This window comes from Nematostella vectensis, chromosome 14 (genome assembly GCF_932526225.1).
Source record: "Nematostella vectensis chromosome 14, jaNemVect1.1, whole genome shotgun sequence".
NCBI lineage: Eukaryota > Metazoa > Cnidaria > Anthozoa > Actiniaria > Edwardsiidae > Nematostella > Nematostella vectensis.
The window spans coordinates 8,297,994-8,314,863 of record NC_064047.1 but is presented as its reverse complement, the minus strand read 5'-3'; the positions used below and the strand labels follow the sequence as shown (position 1 = coordinate 8,314,863).

Here is a 16,870-nt window from a genome sequence, read left to right as displayed (position 1 = left end):
GAGTGGTTGATCTACATTCTTTAAATACGAAGTTGTAGGTGCAATCGCGTGACAACCGATCAAAAGGCTCAAAAGCTGAAATTACAGCCAAATAAAAATACAACCTGATAACAATACTGTTTTTCAATGTGTATTGTGCATGTAAATAATCTAAAAAAGGCAACTTTGATTTGATTTCATGTTAAAAGGACTGGGATACGTTCTAAAATCTCGAAATGTTAAATGCATGTTATGAGCGTGGGACTCAGCACGTTTTGCAAACGCTTCATAAGTCGATTTCTTTGGGGCCAATTCGTCCATTAAGAGCATTGATAGTTAATTAACATCAAACTATTAAAGGAACGCAAAGTATTCCCAAAACATCAAACTATTAAAGGAACGCAAAGTATTTCCAAAACATCAAACTTACGCAAAGTATTCCCCAAAAAAGAGGAATATTATAACTAAGCACAACTTCAAAGGATTGGTGGATTGCAAGAGTACGATAGTGTAGCCCCTATATAAAGGAATTTTAATAGAAACATAATGACAAAAACAAAATTAAATGAAGCGTGCTGCGGATGCAGCCAGCAAAAAAAAGACAGCCGTCTGAACTTTAATTCCATTCTTTTCAAATACCGATACCTTCGAGCTAGCTACAACTTCCCGGTGTTAATATAAAGGGGTGATGAGCCCGGATAGAAGACTTCAATCTATGTCCGAAATCAGACATATAAGCAACTTTTGATAATAAATAGATCCTTACTAACAGGAAAATATATGCCTTTGTGTTTCGCACCCATGCTGTTTTTAACTCTGTTAACCCTCTTAAACGAGGTCACGTAATATGTCTTTTTAAATCATGCACAATCTTAATTAAAAGCTTTGAACCGGTAAAAAATATTCCACCTTCTTTATATAATACATACCAGTCGGTTTGAGCCATTATTTTGGGGCTCGGCCTGGGAGATAAGGAAGGAGGACGTTTTTCAGGTGAGTGAGCTTAAATTGTAACTGTGATATTTTATCTTAAATAATAAAGGTTTTAAGATAGTTTTATGTTTTAATATTGACGCCCTTTTAATAAATAAAGATTTATTGGTTTTGATTGAGACACAGAAAGCTATTTTTGCAACAACTCGTAACATTCATGAACGAAAGCAGCAAAACTTTCTACCACCGCAGCACGGGAAGGTCTCTTAAATAATGATAAAGCTCTTAATGATACGCCCTTTTAATAAGTGAAGATCTTTTTATTTTGATTGAGAGGCAGAAATGCTATTTTTGCAGCCAATGGGACATTTCATGAACTAAACCGGCGCATCGTTCTGCTTCGCGAGAACGTCGATGATGGCTCATGACCATCAGCCTCCTCTATTAACAACTATACCGTTATGTTTAAATGAGAGGATATTACAAGCAAGTATTTTATCTTGCTGATAGTTATGTTTAATTGAATTGCGAACGTTGATGGTAGTTAATGGATGATAGTAGATGGATGGTTTCAGCCGGGTGCACAAGAAAGTAGACCATCTACGGCGTCATCTTTTTTTTTCTTATCGTTTCGCTTGTTATGAAGTTGTTCCGTAGGCCTGGTCCATGAATTAGGAAGAACATTATCTTATTTATTGCCTACCATCAAGCATTGTGTACATAAAAAGCGATGAAAATGGCAAACAATTAGAGTTTCTCTCTCAAAAAAAGCATCTGAAGTCTATTGCACATATAAATTACAAATCGGACAACAATATTCTTATATCTTCTTCAACAATCCTAATATCTTCAGTCTTAAGCGCTAACCCTAATTCCTAGATCTATAAAGTCTCTTGAGTCGATTTAGCCGCAGGCTTCGCTTTTGCACAGAAAGCACCGCTAGGATGTCCTATCGCGTCACACCACAGGAGGCCCGAGAAGCTGGTCCGATCTATTCCCGGTTTTAACTGAAAAAAAAAAATATAAGAATTTGGAAGGTTTTAAAAACGATCACAGGATAACGGAAGCAATATGTTCAATTACCCAAAACCACACAGAAATTAATGATAGATAGATACACAACAAATATTTTCCCTGCATAATGTGGAACGTGTGTGTACCACTTTGTCACAGAATGGCCGGTCCTTTCTTGAGAAGTTCCGTTCTTATTCTTATTCCTTAGTTTAAAAGAATCAGGTCTTGTGGAAGTTTGTTACTGTTCTGAAGACAAGAATGTGGAGCTGTTGTTTCATAGTCGTCACGTCTGATTATTTGGAAAAGCCTAGATAAGCCTCGGGACATTTTTTAGAGAAACAAGGACCAATACCGACACTTTTTATCGTTCACTTCCTATGATTGATACGAGTATGTAATCGAACAGACAGTCAAACAAAATCATTATTTTTCTGATCAATCGGTTGGTCAGACTTGTGGTGATACGAATTAAAGCACACCTGTAGGATCATAATTGTCATGTTAAATAAGGCCAATATCAAGCCGCCATTTAATGCTTAATGGAGGAGAGTCATCCAAAGCATCCATTTCCTTCAGCTAATTCAAGCAAGTAAAACCAAGATATTTTCAATCAAATATCGTCAATATATCAGACTTTATTCGTAGATGGTTGTTTTGAAGTTTCCTTGCAAATAAACCGTTGTGTTTTCAATGATAAACAATAACAAAGGAGTGGGTGATTTAATTAAGATGCTCTGACATTATTCGAAAGACTTTAGAAAAATTGTTTTACTTTTCAACATATATGTATTTATTCTTAGGACTTTATTCCATTCTACTTTGTCCATATGTCCATTCCACGTTTCTCCCTTGTTATTACAATTGTTCAGCCTCGAACTTCGATAGGTACGTTATATATGGTATTATATATGTTCTAACCCTAACCCCTACCATTGACAATATATAATATATAAAGTACCTAGGCGAATTCCACTGCCGCCCGCTGGTCATAGGCACTAAGGACGCATAATTGTCAGTATTTATCTATTGTTTACATTCACTCACTCAGTCACTCAATACCTTGACATAGTGAATAGCTTACTAGCAAAAAGAGGAGACAAATAGCTCACTAGCAAATTTGAAGCAACAGGGCCGTAAGGGCGTGGTTGGGGCACGTGCACGCCGTAAGGGATTGGGGTGTGGCACGTGCCACTCTCCCCCTATATGTTAAATAATTAGAAGGAAATGAACAGTATGGGCGTGGCTGTGCCCCCTCCCCCCTTCAACTTAATGTTTCTGTATCGTGCCTCCTTCAATATTTTGAGGCCTACTGCAGCTCTTGGCATAGTCTGCTTAGCAGGCGCTTTTAGTGTCACACACGCCTTCCCCACAAGCGGCTGCTGTAAACCAAACCACATTCCTTTCCCATTGTTTGTTTGTTTCCATTTGAAAACGCAATAAGCAAATCAGCGTGTAGATATTGTTTAACTACATAGACCAATTAGAAGTCGGAATTAGATTAGAGTAGGTCAATATGTCAGAGTTTGCGGGAAACCAGCCCTAGCACACTTCGAAATAAACTCCGTATGTCTTGAATCTATTCGTAAAATCATGGGATAATCATTGGGTAAAAACCCTCTGGGCAAGGAGGAATGAAAATCCCTCCCACCCCCCTTGATCGCAGAAAAGCGCAGTCTTGGCCACAGGTTGCCCAACGATAACGATACACTGACCTGCTAACCTTTTCTCGGATGTACCAAACACACAGCCTGAAATGACGCTGAATCTTTCATGCTCTCTTTATAGTTTTGACAGGCAAGCATGAGATATCTGTTGCTTCTCGCGCTGGTCTCCTGCGCATGCGCCAAAGAGATTACTCAAGAAGTCACCGACTCTTCTCTTGAGGATGATGACGTCATATACCCTCAAATCATTGACGAGGAAAATATGGAAGGTAATACATCAGATTTGTTTTGTCAAAATATGGTATGATGTACTTTGAACACAAAGTATGTAGCTTTTACCTCTATGGACTGATCTTGATAGCATTATAGGGGTGGATCTTGAATTTCTCCAGGAGAAAGGGGGAAGAAAAACCTTACTTACATATCATGAGAAATTCAGGTGTCCGCAGGCGGGACGCCCCGGGCCTTCGTAGATACGAAAGAAAAGAAAATGCTTAGTATGCCAGACAGGTAAAGTGGAGGATGAAGAGCATTTTCTGTTAGAATGTCCGGCCTGTAAAAATGATTGGGATGATTTATTGGAATTCCTTAAAACCCATGCAGGTATCAATGTTAGACACCATGCCAACAAAGAAAATAATTTCGTCAGAATTATGGGTTCAGCCGGAATAAAAACGTGAATCGGCGCTTAGCGAAACATATTTTTGAATGTATGAAGACAAGAAATGTAAAGCTTGATGACAACGTATGGTGACGTCACCTAATCATTCTAAACAACAAGAAAAAAAAAAGGAAATGGCAAAGTAAGAAAAACATATCAACACCATTCAATATCATTTATTTAATTATTTGTGGATTTACGCCGATGTAAATGTTTTATAAGGTGCCGTGAATAAAATATCTATCTATATATCTACGACTTCGACTGTGTTAAGTATATAAGCGTTAGTGTGTATGTCAGTAGCGGATCTAGGGGGAGGGTTTAGGGGGTTTAACCCCCCTTTGGGCTGCCAGAAAGCCATAAGTAACAAAAGATAATTACCCTCTCCTCCCTTTGTCACTGAGCCAAACCCCCCCTTTGGCGAAAAGCTAGATCCGCCCCTGTATTTTACTCGTTGCGAATAAGTTTCTGTGCTATTTGTCATATGAAGACGACCCAGAAGGAAATACTAAGAACAATGCCCTAGATGACATGCCCAAAGTCACAGAAGAGATGGTCGCGGACGCACTTGAAAAGGCAAAGAAGAGTTTGGCCGAGGAGGAGCCTGGAACCCCGCTGGACACTGAGCAGTCACTGCAGGCTCAGCACTATAGTCGTCAAGTACCCGAGCTTGAGCAAGGGCGAAAGGATGTGCTTCTCATGGAGGAAACTGCCAGGAACATCGCAAGGAAACTCAAGTATGTTTGTGTAACAACAACATCGTAGCCGTAGTAGGCCACGTAAGATCGGGGGGGGGGGGGACACAATGCAGAAACATTAGAAAGAAAATATTAGGGGGCACCGCCACGCCTCTGATGGTTATTTCCTTATCATTTTTTTAATATTTGGGGGGGGGGGGGGCAGATGCCCCCAGTGCCCCACCCCCTGCTACAGCCCTGAACATTTAATATTTCAGTCACTTTTTCACCCCCATGAGCTGGTACTGTATTGAATTTAGATCTTCCGGTAGTGACTATGATGATAGTGTTAAAGATGGTGGTGATCTGTTAATGGTAATGGTTATGAATGTGGTTATGATTATGATGATAATAACGGTTTTGCTGGTGATGTGATGATGTGTCGATGGGGATGATAATGACGGTGCGATGATGTTGATAATGATAAAGCTATGGTGGTGATTTGGTGATGTGTCGATGGGGATGATAATGATGGTGGTTATAATGATGATGATTAAGTTATGATGGTGGTGACAATGTGTTGATAATCATAATCATGATGATGATGATGATGATGATGACAAAGGTCTCATCATTTATCGTATCTCAGCATCCCTGTGTCGCGTGCTGCGCAACTACTACCAAAAGCTGAGGACCCACTCTCAGATAATGAATCAGACGAAGACTCCAAGAGAATTGTAAACAAATGCGACAGAAAATCCCCCTATCGTACCATAACTGGCGTCTGTAACAACCTGAGGTACAAGAACTGGGGAGCCGCTAACACTCCTTTCACACGTGTCGCTCGGCCGGCATACGCTGACATGATGTCCAAACCGCGGGCGGCGGTAGGGGGAGGGCAGTTGACGAATGCCCGTAAAGTGAGCTTCACTCTTTTCCAGGACAAAGATCGACCTTCAAAAAGGGTAAGAAATGTTCGCCAGTTGTGTAAAACGCTAGGAAAGGTTATTCTTGCCATTTTCCTTATATTCCCAAAGCTCTCCTTAGCTTGTTATCAATGTGGCAAGGTTTTAAATCTGTGTCTTGGCTTGTCACCAAGTTATGACGTCACAATCGCTCTCTTTTTAGATGTCCCACATGGCTATGATCTGGGGCCAGTTTATTGATCATGACATCACTCACGGCGCCCAGCCCAATATTAACTGCGAGAATAAGTGTGGCCTTCAAGGCGAGTGTTTTGGTATCGCGGTACCAAAGGATGACCCTCATTTCTGGGCTAAAGGCGTACGATGCATACAGCTGAAGAGAAATGTTCCCATTAACATACGTAAGCAGGGAAAGCTTGTGAGACAGCAAGTAAACACCAAATCATCTTTCATCGATGGATCGATGGTAAGTAAATTTTGGTATTGGTGGCAATGAGACATTGGGTGGATGTTATTGACAGCAACTTGAGTAATATCGGCAATACTAATTTAGGTGATGTTGGAAAAAGCTATTTGGTTCGTGTTGGCAATGATAGCAAATCGGATTATGTTGGTAATAGCAGTTAATTTAATGTTGGCAATAACAATTCTAAAAAATAGTTTGAGTGGTTGAAATTTTACAGTAACAAATTTAGAGAAGCGATCTGTATTTATGGGGACATCGTAATACTTCCTTTTAGAATGTGTTTTGTGTTTTGAATCAATAATTCTGTTATGAATCAGGGCATAAACCGGACTACTAGGCTTAATATCGTTAACGAATCTCTTCTTATCCACAATGTAAAGTCATGATGTTGGCTCGTACTGGGCGTCACAATACTTCATTCCAGGCCAGATGATACCTAAGGCCCTCTTATGAATGTTCTCTAATTAATCGTTAAGATATTTGAGTAAACCAGCGAAAACAACTGAGGCAAATTCAATCGACGCTCTAATCAGCGCACAGTAAATCAACACAATATCGGCGATGGAACACTACATTTTATTAGCTGCCATGATAGGTCACGTGATAAGTGCACTCCGAGCAACTTAAAGGTGTGAACCTGTTTGATAAGTGATCTTCCGATTGCAATGGGTCTGGGCACACAACTATTATAGTGAAGAAAGTCAACAAACATGCATTTGCACTTGAGCAATTTGGAGAGACAGTAGTTAAAATAGTTAGAAGAGTACGAAATGGAAAAAAAGAAAAGAATTATTGGTGGAAAAGCAACTTTTACATCCGCGAGCAGCATTTTGCATTTTCTAGCAAATCTTGTTACATTCGCGAGCAACACTTTGCATTTTCTAGCAAATCTTGTTACAATTGCGAGCAACACTTTGCATTTTATAGCAAATTTTTTACATTCGCGAGCAACACTGCTTTTTCCAGCAACTCTTGTTACAATTGCGAGCAACACTTTGCATTTTCTAGCAAATTTTTTACATTCGCGAGCAGCACTGCTTTTTCCAGCAACTCTTGTTTTATTCGCGAGCAACACTTTGCATTTTCTAGCAATTCTTGTTACGTTTGCGAGCAACACTTTACATTCTCTAGCAAATCTTGTTACATTCGCGAGCAGCACTTTGCATTTTCTAGCAATTCTTGTTACGTTTGCGAGCAACACTTAACATTCTCTAGCAAATCTTGTTATATTCGAAAGCAACACTTTGCATTTTCTAGCCATCCATGTTAAAGTTGCGAGCAACACTTTACATTTTTTAGCTGTCCATGTTAAAGTTGCAAGCAACACTTTACATTTTCTAGCCATCCATGTTAAAGTTGTGAGCAACACTTTACATTTTTTAGCTATCCATGTTAAAGTTTCGAGCAAGACTTTACATTTTCTAGCCATCCATGTTAAAGTTTCGAGCAACACTTTACATTTTCTAGCCATCCAGGTTAAAGTTGCGAGCAACACTTTACATTTTCTAGCCATCCATGTTAAAGTTTCGAGCAAGACTTTACATTTTCTAGCCATCCATGTTAAAGTTGCGAGCAACACTTTACATTTTCTAGCCATCCAGGTTAAAGTTGCGAGCAACACATTAAATTTTCTAGCCATCCATGTTAAAGTTGCGAGCAACACTGTACATTTTCTATCCATCCATGTTAAAGTTGCAAGCAACACTTTACATTTTCTAGCCATCCATGTTAAAGTTGCGAGCAACACTTTACATTTTTTAGCTATCCATGTTAAAGTTGCGAGCAAGACTTTACATTTTCTAGCCATCCATGTTAAAGTTGCAAGCAAACCCCTAACCATTTTCTAGCCATCCATGTTAAATATGCGAGCAACACTTTACATTTTCTAGCCATCCAGGTTAAAGTTTCGAGCAACACTTTACATTTTCTAGCCATCCAGGTCAAAGTTGCGAGCAACACATTACATTTTCTAGCCATCCATGTTAAAGTTGCGAGCAACACTTTACATTCTCTAGCAAATCTTGTTACATTCGCGAGCAGCAATTTGCATTTTCTAGCAATTCTTGTTACGTTTGCGAGCAACACTTTACATTCTCTAGCCATCCATTTTAAAGTTGCAAGCAACACATTACATTTTCTAGCCATCCATGTTAAAGTTGTGAGCAACACTTTACATTTTTTAGCTATCCATGTTCAAGTTTCGAGCAAGACTTTACATTTTCTAGCCATCCATGTTAAAGTTTCGAGCAACACTTTACATTTTCTAGCCATCCAGGTTAAAGTTGCGAGCAACACATTACATTTTCTAGCCATCCATGTTAAAGTTGCGAGCAACACTTTACATTTTTTATCCATCCATGTTAAAGTTGCAAGCAACACTTTACATTTTCTAGCCATCCATGTTAAAATTGCGAGCAACACTTTACATTTTTTAGCTATCCGTGTTAAAGTTTCGAGCAAGACTTTACATTTTCTAGCCATCCATGTTAAAGTTGCGAGCAACACTTTACATTTTCTAGCCATCCAGGTTAAAGTTGCGAGCAACACATTACATTTTCTAGCCATCCATTTTAAAGTTGCGAGCAACACTTTACATTTTCTATCTATCCATGTTAAAGTTGCAAGCAACACTTTACATTTTCTAGCCATCCATGTTAAAGTTGCGAGCAACACTTTACATTTTTTAGCTATCCATGTTAAAGTTTCGAGCAAGACTTTACATTTTCTAGCCATCCATGTTAAAGTTTCGAGCAACACTTTACATTTTCTAGCCATCCAGGTTAAAGTTGCGAGCAACACATTACATTTTCTAGCCATCCATGTTAAAGTTGCGAGCAACACTTTACATTTTCTATCCATCCATGTTAAAGTTGCAAGCAACACTTTACATTTTCTAGCCATCCACGTTAAAATTGCGAGCAACACTTTACATTTTTTAGCTATCCGTGTTAAAGTTTAGAGCAAGACTTTACATTTTCTAGCCATCCATGTTAAAGTTGCGAGCAACACTTTACATTTTCTAGCCATCCAGGTTAAAGTTGCGAGCAACACATTAAATTTTCTAGCCATCCATGTTAAAGTTGCGAGCAACACTGTACATTTTCTATCCATCCATGTTAAAGTTGCGAGCAACACTTTACATTTTCTAGCCATCCATGTTAAATATGCGAGTAACACTTTACATTTTCTAGCCATCCATGTTAAAGTTGCGAGCAACACTTTACATTTTCTAGCCATCCATGTTAAAGTTGCAAGCAACACTTTACATTTTCTAGCCATCCATGTTAAAGTTGCGAGCAACACTTTACATTTTCTAGCCTTCCATGTTAAAGTTGCGAGCAACACTTTACATTTTCTAGCCATCCAGGTTAAAGTTGCGAGCAACACTTTACATTTTCTAGCCATCCATGTTAAAGTTGCGAGCAGCACTTTACATTTTCTATCCATCCATGTTAAAGTTGCAAGCAACACTTTACATTTTCTAGCCATCAATGTTACAGTTGCGAGCAACACGTGCGTGGCCGTGCCCTCCCAATGTTTTCTTAATAATTCTGTACCGTGCCCCCCAATAAATCGAGGCTTACTACAGCTATGCATTCACGAGCAACGATTTACATTGCGAGCAGTAATTTACATTTCCAGTAAACGCTATACATTTGCGAGCAACGCTTTACATTCGCGAGCAACGCTTTATTTTCAACATCGATTTGTACGGACCGTATGCATTGAATGCTTTCAGGTGTACGATGACGATCCAGTTAAGTTTGAGAAGCTCCGCGATCCTTCAAAAAGGTGGCTGCTCCGACTAAAGGATAGTCCAGCGGGCGGGGCGAAGCTCTTGCCCCCTGCTGCCAAGGGCGAGTTCTGTCGCTCCTCGGATGTCAAGCGGAGGCCTTGTTTCATGGCGGGTGACGGCAGGGTCAACGAAAACCCAGGTAAAGCCTGGGAGATACACATTTATACCATATGTAGATACACATTTATACAATATGTAGTTATACATTTATACCATATGTAGATACACATTTATACCATGTGTAGATACACATTTATACCATGTGTAGATACACATTTATACCATATGCAAATACACATTTATACCATATATAGATACACATTTATACCATATGTAGATACACATTTATACAATATGTAGTTATACATTTATACCATATGTAGATACACATTTACACCATATGTAGTTATACATTTATACCATATGTAGATACACATTTATATCATATGTAGATACACATTTATACAATATGTTGTTACATATTTACACCATATGCAATTACACATTTATACCATATGTAGATACACATTTATACCATATGTAGATACACATTTATACCATATGTAGATACACATTTACACCATATGTAGATACACATTTATACCATATGTAGATACACATTTATACCATATGTAGATACACATTTATACCATATGTAGATACACATTTATACCATATGTAGATACACAATTACACCATATGTAGATATACATTAATACCTTACGTAGTTACACATTTACATCATATGTAGATACACCTTTATACCATATGCAAATACACATTTAAACCATATGTAGATACACATTTATAACACATGTAGATACACATTTATACCATATGTAGATACACATTTATACAATATGTAGTTATACATTTATACCATATGTAGATACACATTTACACCATATGTAGTTATACATTTATACCATATGTAGATACACATTTATACCATGTGTAGATACACATTTATACCATATGTAGATACACATTTATATCATATGTAGATACACATTTATATCATATGTAGATACACATTTATACAATATGTTGTTACATATTTACACCATATGCAATTACACATTTATACCATAAGTAGATACACATTTATACCATTTGTAGATACACAATTACACCATATATAGATACACATTTATACCATATGTAGATACACATTTATATCATATGTAGATACACATTTATATCATATGTAGATACACATTGATACAATATGTTGTTACATATTTACACCATATGCAATTACACATTTATACCATATGTAGTAGATACACATTTATACCATATGTAGATACACATTTATACCATATGTAGATACACATTTATACCATATGTAGATACACCTTTATACCATAAGTAGAAACACATTTATACCATATGTAGTTACACATTTACACCATATGTAAATACACATTTATACTAAATGTAGATACACATTTATACCATATGTAGTATGTAGATTACATCATATGTCGATACACGATTAAACCATATGTAGATACACATTTACACCATATGTAGATACACATTTACACCATATGTAGATACACATTTACACCATATGTAGATACACATTTACACCATATGTAAATACACATTTATACCATAACCTTGCACGCGTTTGCCGAGGGGGGGGGGGGCTTGAGGATACTGTGGGGGGGGGAGCTCGAAAAAAATTCGAGGTCTAAAGGGGGGCGTCGAAAGTGTTTGGAATTTTAAAAGGGGGTCACTGATTCCTTTGGGTTTTGTCTCTAGGCATGTGTAGATTGTGCTAGTAAATTTGGGAAAAGTTGCTCGAAAATATGGCCAAAAGTTGCTCAAAAATTGCAGAGGTAATTCTGGTGTTAACAGAAATGGACCAACCAAGTTAGCCCTTAGAATACTGAATTCCCTGCCTCGTTAACAGGGAAATAAGTAAACTCTTCAACTAATCTTTTTCTCAACTTTACCTGTATTTTTCCTGTGCAGGTCTATCATCGATGCATACTATTTTCGCCCGCGAACACAACCGAATCGCTACTGAACTAAAGAAGCTCAACCGCCATTGGTCGCCGGACAAGGTGTTCCAAGAGGCTCGCAAGATCGTGGGCGCACAAATCCAGCATATCACCTACAACGAGTTCCTACCGCTGATCTTCAACGAAACAACGGTGAGTCGAGAGGTCCAGTATTACTAAAAGAAGACCAATAACGCCGCAATTCTATGGCGGCTATTTCAAGCAAGCAACCAAGATATTTTCAATCAAATATCGTCACTTACATATCAGACTTCATTCGTAGACTGTTATTTCAATTAAACTTGCAAACTAACCGCTGTAAGACACCTCTCCCCTTGGAACATAAATGGAGTTGAAACGCGCATACAACAATAACCAGTAAACAGCTCAAGAACACCAAACACTATTTTGATTTTCAAGCGCGTTGTTGATAATCTGGGAACTATTTTTTAGAGGGAAACCTTGAAATCCATGTCACATTTTAGTTTGGATTTTAAGGCATGTATGCCTTAATAAGGTATACATCAAAAAGGTTGCACACTACCCGCAGTGCTTCATGGATATCAAGTAAATAAGCAAATAAGCGAAAACAAAAATGATTAAATTCCAGGTTTCAAAACATGTAGCATTCCTGTTTACATTCTTTATATATATTATATTTGCATGGCTTTTAGGCAAGGATTCAGCCGTTTTTATTCCACCCATGAACGACCGCGGGTTACGACACATGGTTGTTCCAGTGCAAGCTTATTTGAATAGGTGTATTATAATGATGCTCAAAGAAACTTCAGTTGGTCTGAATGAATATATTTAAAATCCAGAGTTTGAGAATTAAACATTCATAAGCACAGAGGCGTACAGTTTTATACAGCAAGCATACAATTATCGTAATAGTGAACTTGATATTAGTTTGTGTAGCAATTATAATGCGCGTACAAAAGCAATTTATATATTTTAAATAACTAAAAACAAATTCTGTTTCTTTCAGCTTATTGATTTTGACCTTAAACTATTGAAACCGCATTTCTACAACCGCTATCACGGAAGGGTCCATCCTTCGATATTTAACTCTTTTGCGGGGGCCGCCTTTCGCTTCGGCCACAGCATGATCAGGAATGTGGCCGCACGGTTCAAAGAGCTGTACCAGCCCATCAACTCCGTCAACATGAACCGCACGTTTGACCCCTTGCCCCTGTACGCCAAGAAGGGCGTGGACGCAATGATGAGGGGACTGGCTACAGACCCGGCACAGCAAGTAGATGCGTGAGTAGTGCATTATGACGTCATGTTGCGTCATTCAGTTCTATTATTTGTCACGTCATATATAAAATTCATATTCTTTTTACCAATTTGATATTTGATATTTCATTTTTCTTGATAAATCATCATCATCATCATCATCATCATCATTATCCATATTATTATTATTATTATTATTATTATTATTATTATTATTATTATTATTATTATTATTATTATTATTATTATTATTATTATTATTATTATTATTATTATATAATGATCATCATCATATGTGACGCTAAGTTTTCTGTGCATCCAGACATTTCTCCAAGTTTGTGCAAGAGCAGCTAGTACTACCCGATGGCATGGTGGACCTCGTCTCCTTGAACATCCAGCGAGGCCGAGAGCACGGGCTGCCTGGCTATAACACCTTCAGGAAGCTCTGCAGGCTGCGACGGGCATCATCCTTCTTGCACTTTCGTAGAGAGATCTCGAGTAGCAACATCCAGAAGTTGAGGAAGGTCTACAAGCACGTGGATGACGTGGACCTGTTTGCTGGCGGGATCATGGAGATACCTGTCAAGGGAGGGAGCCTGGGACCAACTTTCACTTGCTTGGTGGCGAACCAGTTTGCGCGGCTCAGGAGAGGGGACAGGTAGACCATGAAGCCAGTGCTGAAAAACGCAAGACTAGTACCAGTACCGCGCAGTTAAACCAGCCTTTTTGTTTTGAAATGGCGGCGTTTTAGCGGCGAACTGTCACATTTGGTGAAAGCTAAGAAACTAGCGCAAAGCTAAGGCTATATTTTTAAGTATGACTCCCTCATTATCAGGCAAATCTGGCACCTTTTGTACAGTTAGCTAAAACAACGACTAAAGCCAGCCTTTCGTACCTTTTCTCGAACGATTCAACACTACGATTGTGTTTGTTTTCGCCAGGACACGCGCATACGCATACGTTATTCAGCACTGTCGATCATGAAGGTTTTGGAGGCGATAGTGATCGCCGTAAGATGGTGGTTAAGGAAAAGATGGGGATGAGGATATTTGCGGTGATATGAAATTGAAGTGGTGTGGTAGTCATAGTGATAGTGACAATAGTGGTGGTGGTGATGGTCAATATAATGTTGATGTGGTGTAGTAGTGAAGGACCAGGTGATTGTGATGAGAATGGTTGTGGTGGTGATGGTAAATATGATGTTGCGATGGTGGTGATGGTGAATATAGTGGTTGTGGTGGTGATGGTAAATATGATGTTGCGATGGTGGTTGATGGTGATTGTGACTATAGTGGTTGTGGTGGTGATGGTAAATATGATGTTGCGATGGTGGTTGATGGTGATTGTGACTATAGTGGTTGTGGTGGTGATGGTAAATATGATGTTGCGATGGTGGTTGATGGTGATTGTGACTATAGTGGTTGTGGTGGTGATGGTAAATATGATGTTGCGATGGTGGTGATTGTGACTATAGTGGTTGTGGTGGTGGTGGTGATAATGATGTTGGGGTGGTGTTGTAGAGATATTGCAGGTGATTGTGATGACAGTGCTTGTGGTGTTGATTGTGGAGATGATGACAATTGTTGTGCTGGTGATGGTGAATATGATGAAGAGATGGTGTGATGTTGCCGTGGGGTGGTAGTGATGTTGATGGTGATGGTGATACAAGTGACGGCTATATACAATCATGCTGCGATAATGTTGGTGGTGCGGATAATAGAGAGCTTAAGAAAGTCAACACGAACGGCATCAAAAGCGGCGCGCGCGCTCACGAATTGCTGAAGAACGGCGTTGACGTCCGTGACCGCGCGCGTAGAACGTAAAAATAGGGAAAATGTCGCTCGAGATTTCCTGTCACGGACGTCAACGCCGTTTTTCAGCAATTCTTGAGCGCGCGCGCCGTTTTTGGTGTGTTGCCAGAGGGGTGGCCAAGGGGGCCCGGGCCCCCCCTTCTAGCAGCCAAAAATACAGTAAATGTATGAGACATTATCTAAAATACAGGAGACAATGCATTGAAAAGGCCTTTTGAGCCCCCTCCTGTTAAAAATCCTGGCTACGCCGCTGAGATTTGAATGTTCATGTTGATGATTTTTTTATCCGCATTGAAGCTCTTATTATCTCTTTACCAGGTTCTGGTACGAGCGCCCGGGTCGTACAGGGTTCACCTGGCGTCAGCTGCAGAGCATCCGTAAAATCAGCCTCGCACGTATCATCTGCGACAACGGTGACAATGTCAGGCAGATTCAACCCAGAGCGCTCAATCTCCGTGACAAGCGTAACAAACTAAATCCTTGCAGTAAAATATCCCGGATGTCCCTCAATCCTTGGCTCGATGTCCCCTGGCATAACTTACTACCCCTACAGTAATGACATTAGCTGCTGAAAGATCAAACGCAAGCTTGTTTTCATCACATTTAAAAAATTTCTAGCACCTGGTCTATCCCTGGTGCTATGTTTGTGTTTAGAAGTTCGTTTTGTGTGAACTAGTAACTTTTGTCCCACGATACTGGTTGATATTTTGTGGCGATTTTATCGCACTGCAAATAGCGCGAAAATTCTGCCTGTAAAAGCAAGCCAATTTTACAGATATAACTTGCAAATACAGCTTGCAATTTTAGTTTACTATTAGTCCAGGCCATCATAGCAAACACCATAGAGTTTTGTATTACAAGCACAGTGATTTAAATAAATAAAAATCACAATTTAGAGTGTGTAAAACCGTTTTCACTTCAATATTTATTTTATCAGGGGAGAGTCTTAAGTGAGGAAAACCACTAGTTAGGTACCCCCCACACACACACACACACCAAAACTTATTGTCGTCGCTTTCACTGGCAGTAAAATTGGTCCTAGCAGTTCGGTTCGTCCCAGTATTATTACAAAATGCGTCCTGTGGCCAGATGCGCGTGCACCCCCCCCCCCCCCCCCCTTGGCGGCCAGAAGTGGGTCATTTCTCATTAAGGAATCTTCAAATTCTACGCTTTTTCCATATGATTTCTATGACTGCGCACCCCCCCCCCCCCCCCCCAGCCAATTCTGGGTACGCGGCTGGTGGTTGATGATAAGGACTAGTTTCAGGAGTTTTGCATCTACTCCAAATGTCGTAAAGGCGACTACCCCCGAAAACAGGGGTGCTCAAAGCCGATTAAGACGCTACGATTTTTGCCTACAACCATCGCATGCGACACGCTCGCGTCAGCATACAACTCAAGTCGCAAAGTCTAAATCAGCTCTTCAACTCCGCTACGGACACGTCTAAATCGGCCTTTACGTGAAATACCAGAGGATACCACTATCCAGGACTTACATCATTTAAACAATGTTGGGCGGTCTGGGCATTGCATTTTCTCTCGTTTTAAATACGACTACCAGACTACCAGAATGCAGCGGGCGCTTTTTTAAGCTTACATCAAACGAAGCGCGCGCTGCATGCCGGTAAGGTAGGTAGGTACCCATGGTGAAACGCGCGCATGCTTATAGCTGGAATGGCCTATTTCTTCATT

The 16,870-nt window shown here is 39.5% G+C and overlaps 1 protein-coding gene across 1 annotated transcript; it reads left to right on the top strand.

Moving 5' to 3' along the window:
- The first annotated feature begins 841 nt into the window (after window positions 1–841).
- Window positions 842–16,085, top strand: LOC5500835 (peroxidasin). Its single transcript, XM_048721704.1, has 10 exons — window positions 842–972; window positions 3,712–3,859; window positions 4,742–4,988; window positions 5,578–5,893; window positions 6,057–6,320; window positions 10,060–10,255; window positions 12,100–12,281; window positions 13,117–13,391; window positions 13,690–14,025; window positions 15,497–16,085. The coding sequence occupies exons 2-10, from the start codon at window positions 3,727–3,729 to the stop codon at window positions 15,732–15,734; spliced, it is 2,187 nt and encodes a 728-aa protein (XP_048577661.1). The 5' UTR covers window positions 842–972; window positions 3,712–3,726; the 3' UTR covers window positions 15,735–16,085.
- The last annotated feature ends 785 nt before the right edge of the window (window positions 16,086–16,870 follow it).

Coding starts and splice junctions, on each gene's coding strand:
- LOC5500835 (XM_048721704.1), top strand. CDS start 3,727: ATGAGATATCTGTTGCTTCTCGCGCTGGTCTCCTGCGCATGCGCCAAA. Junction 13,392..13,689: donor CCGGCACAGCAAGTAGATGC/GTGAGTAGTGCA, acceptor CTGTGCATCCAG/ACATTTCTCCAAGTTTGTGC. Junction 14,026..15,496: donor CGGCTCAGGAGAGGGGACAG/GTAGACCATGAA, acceptor TCTCTTTACCAG/GTTCTGGTACGAGCGCCCGG.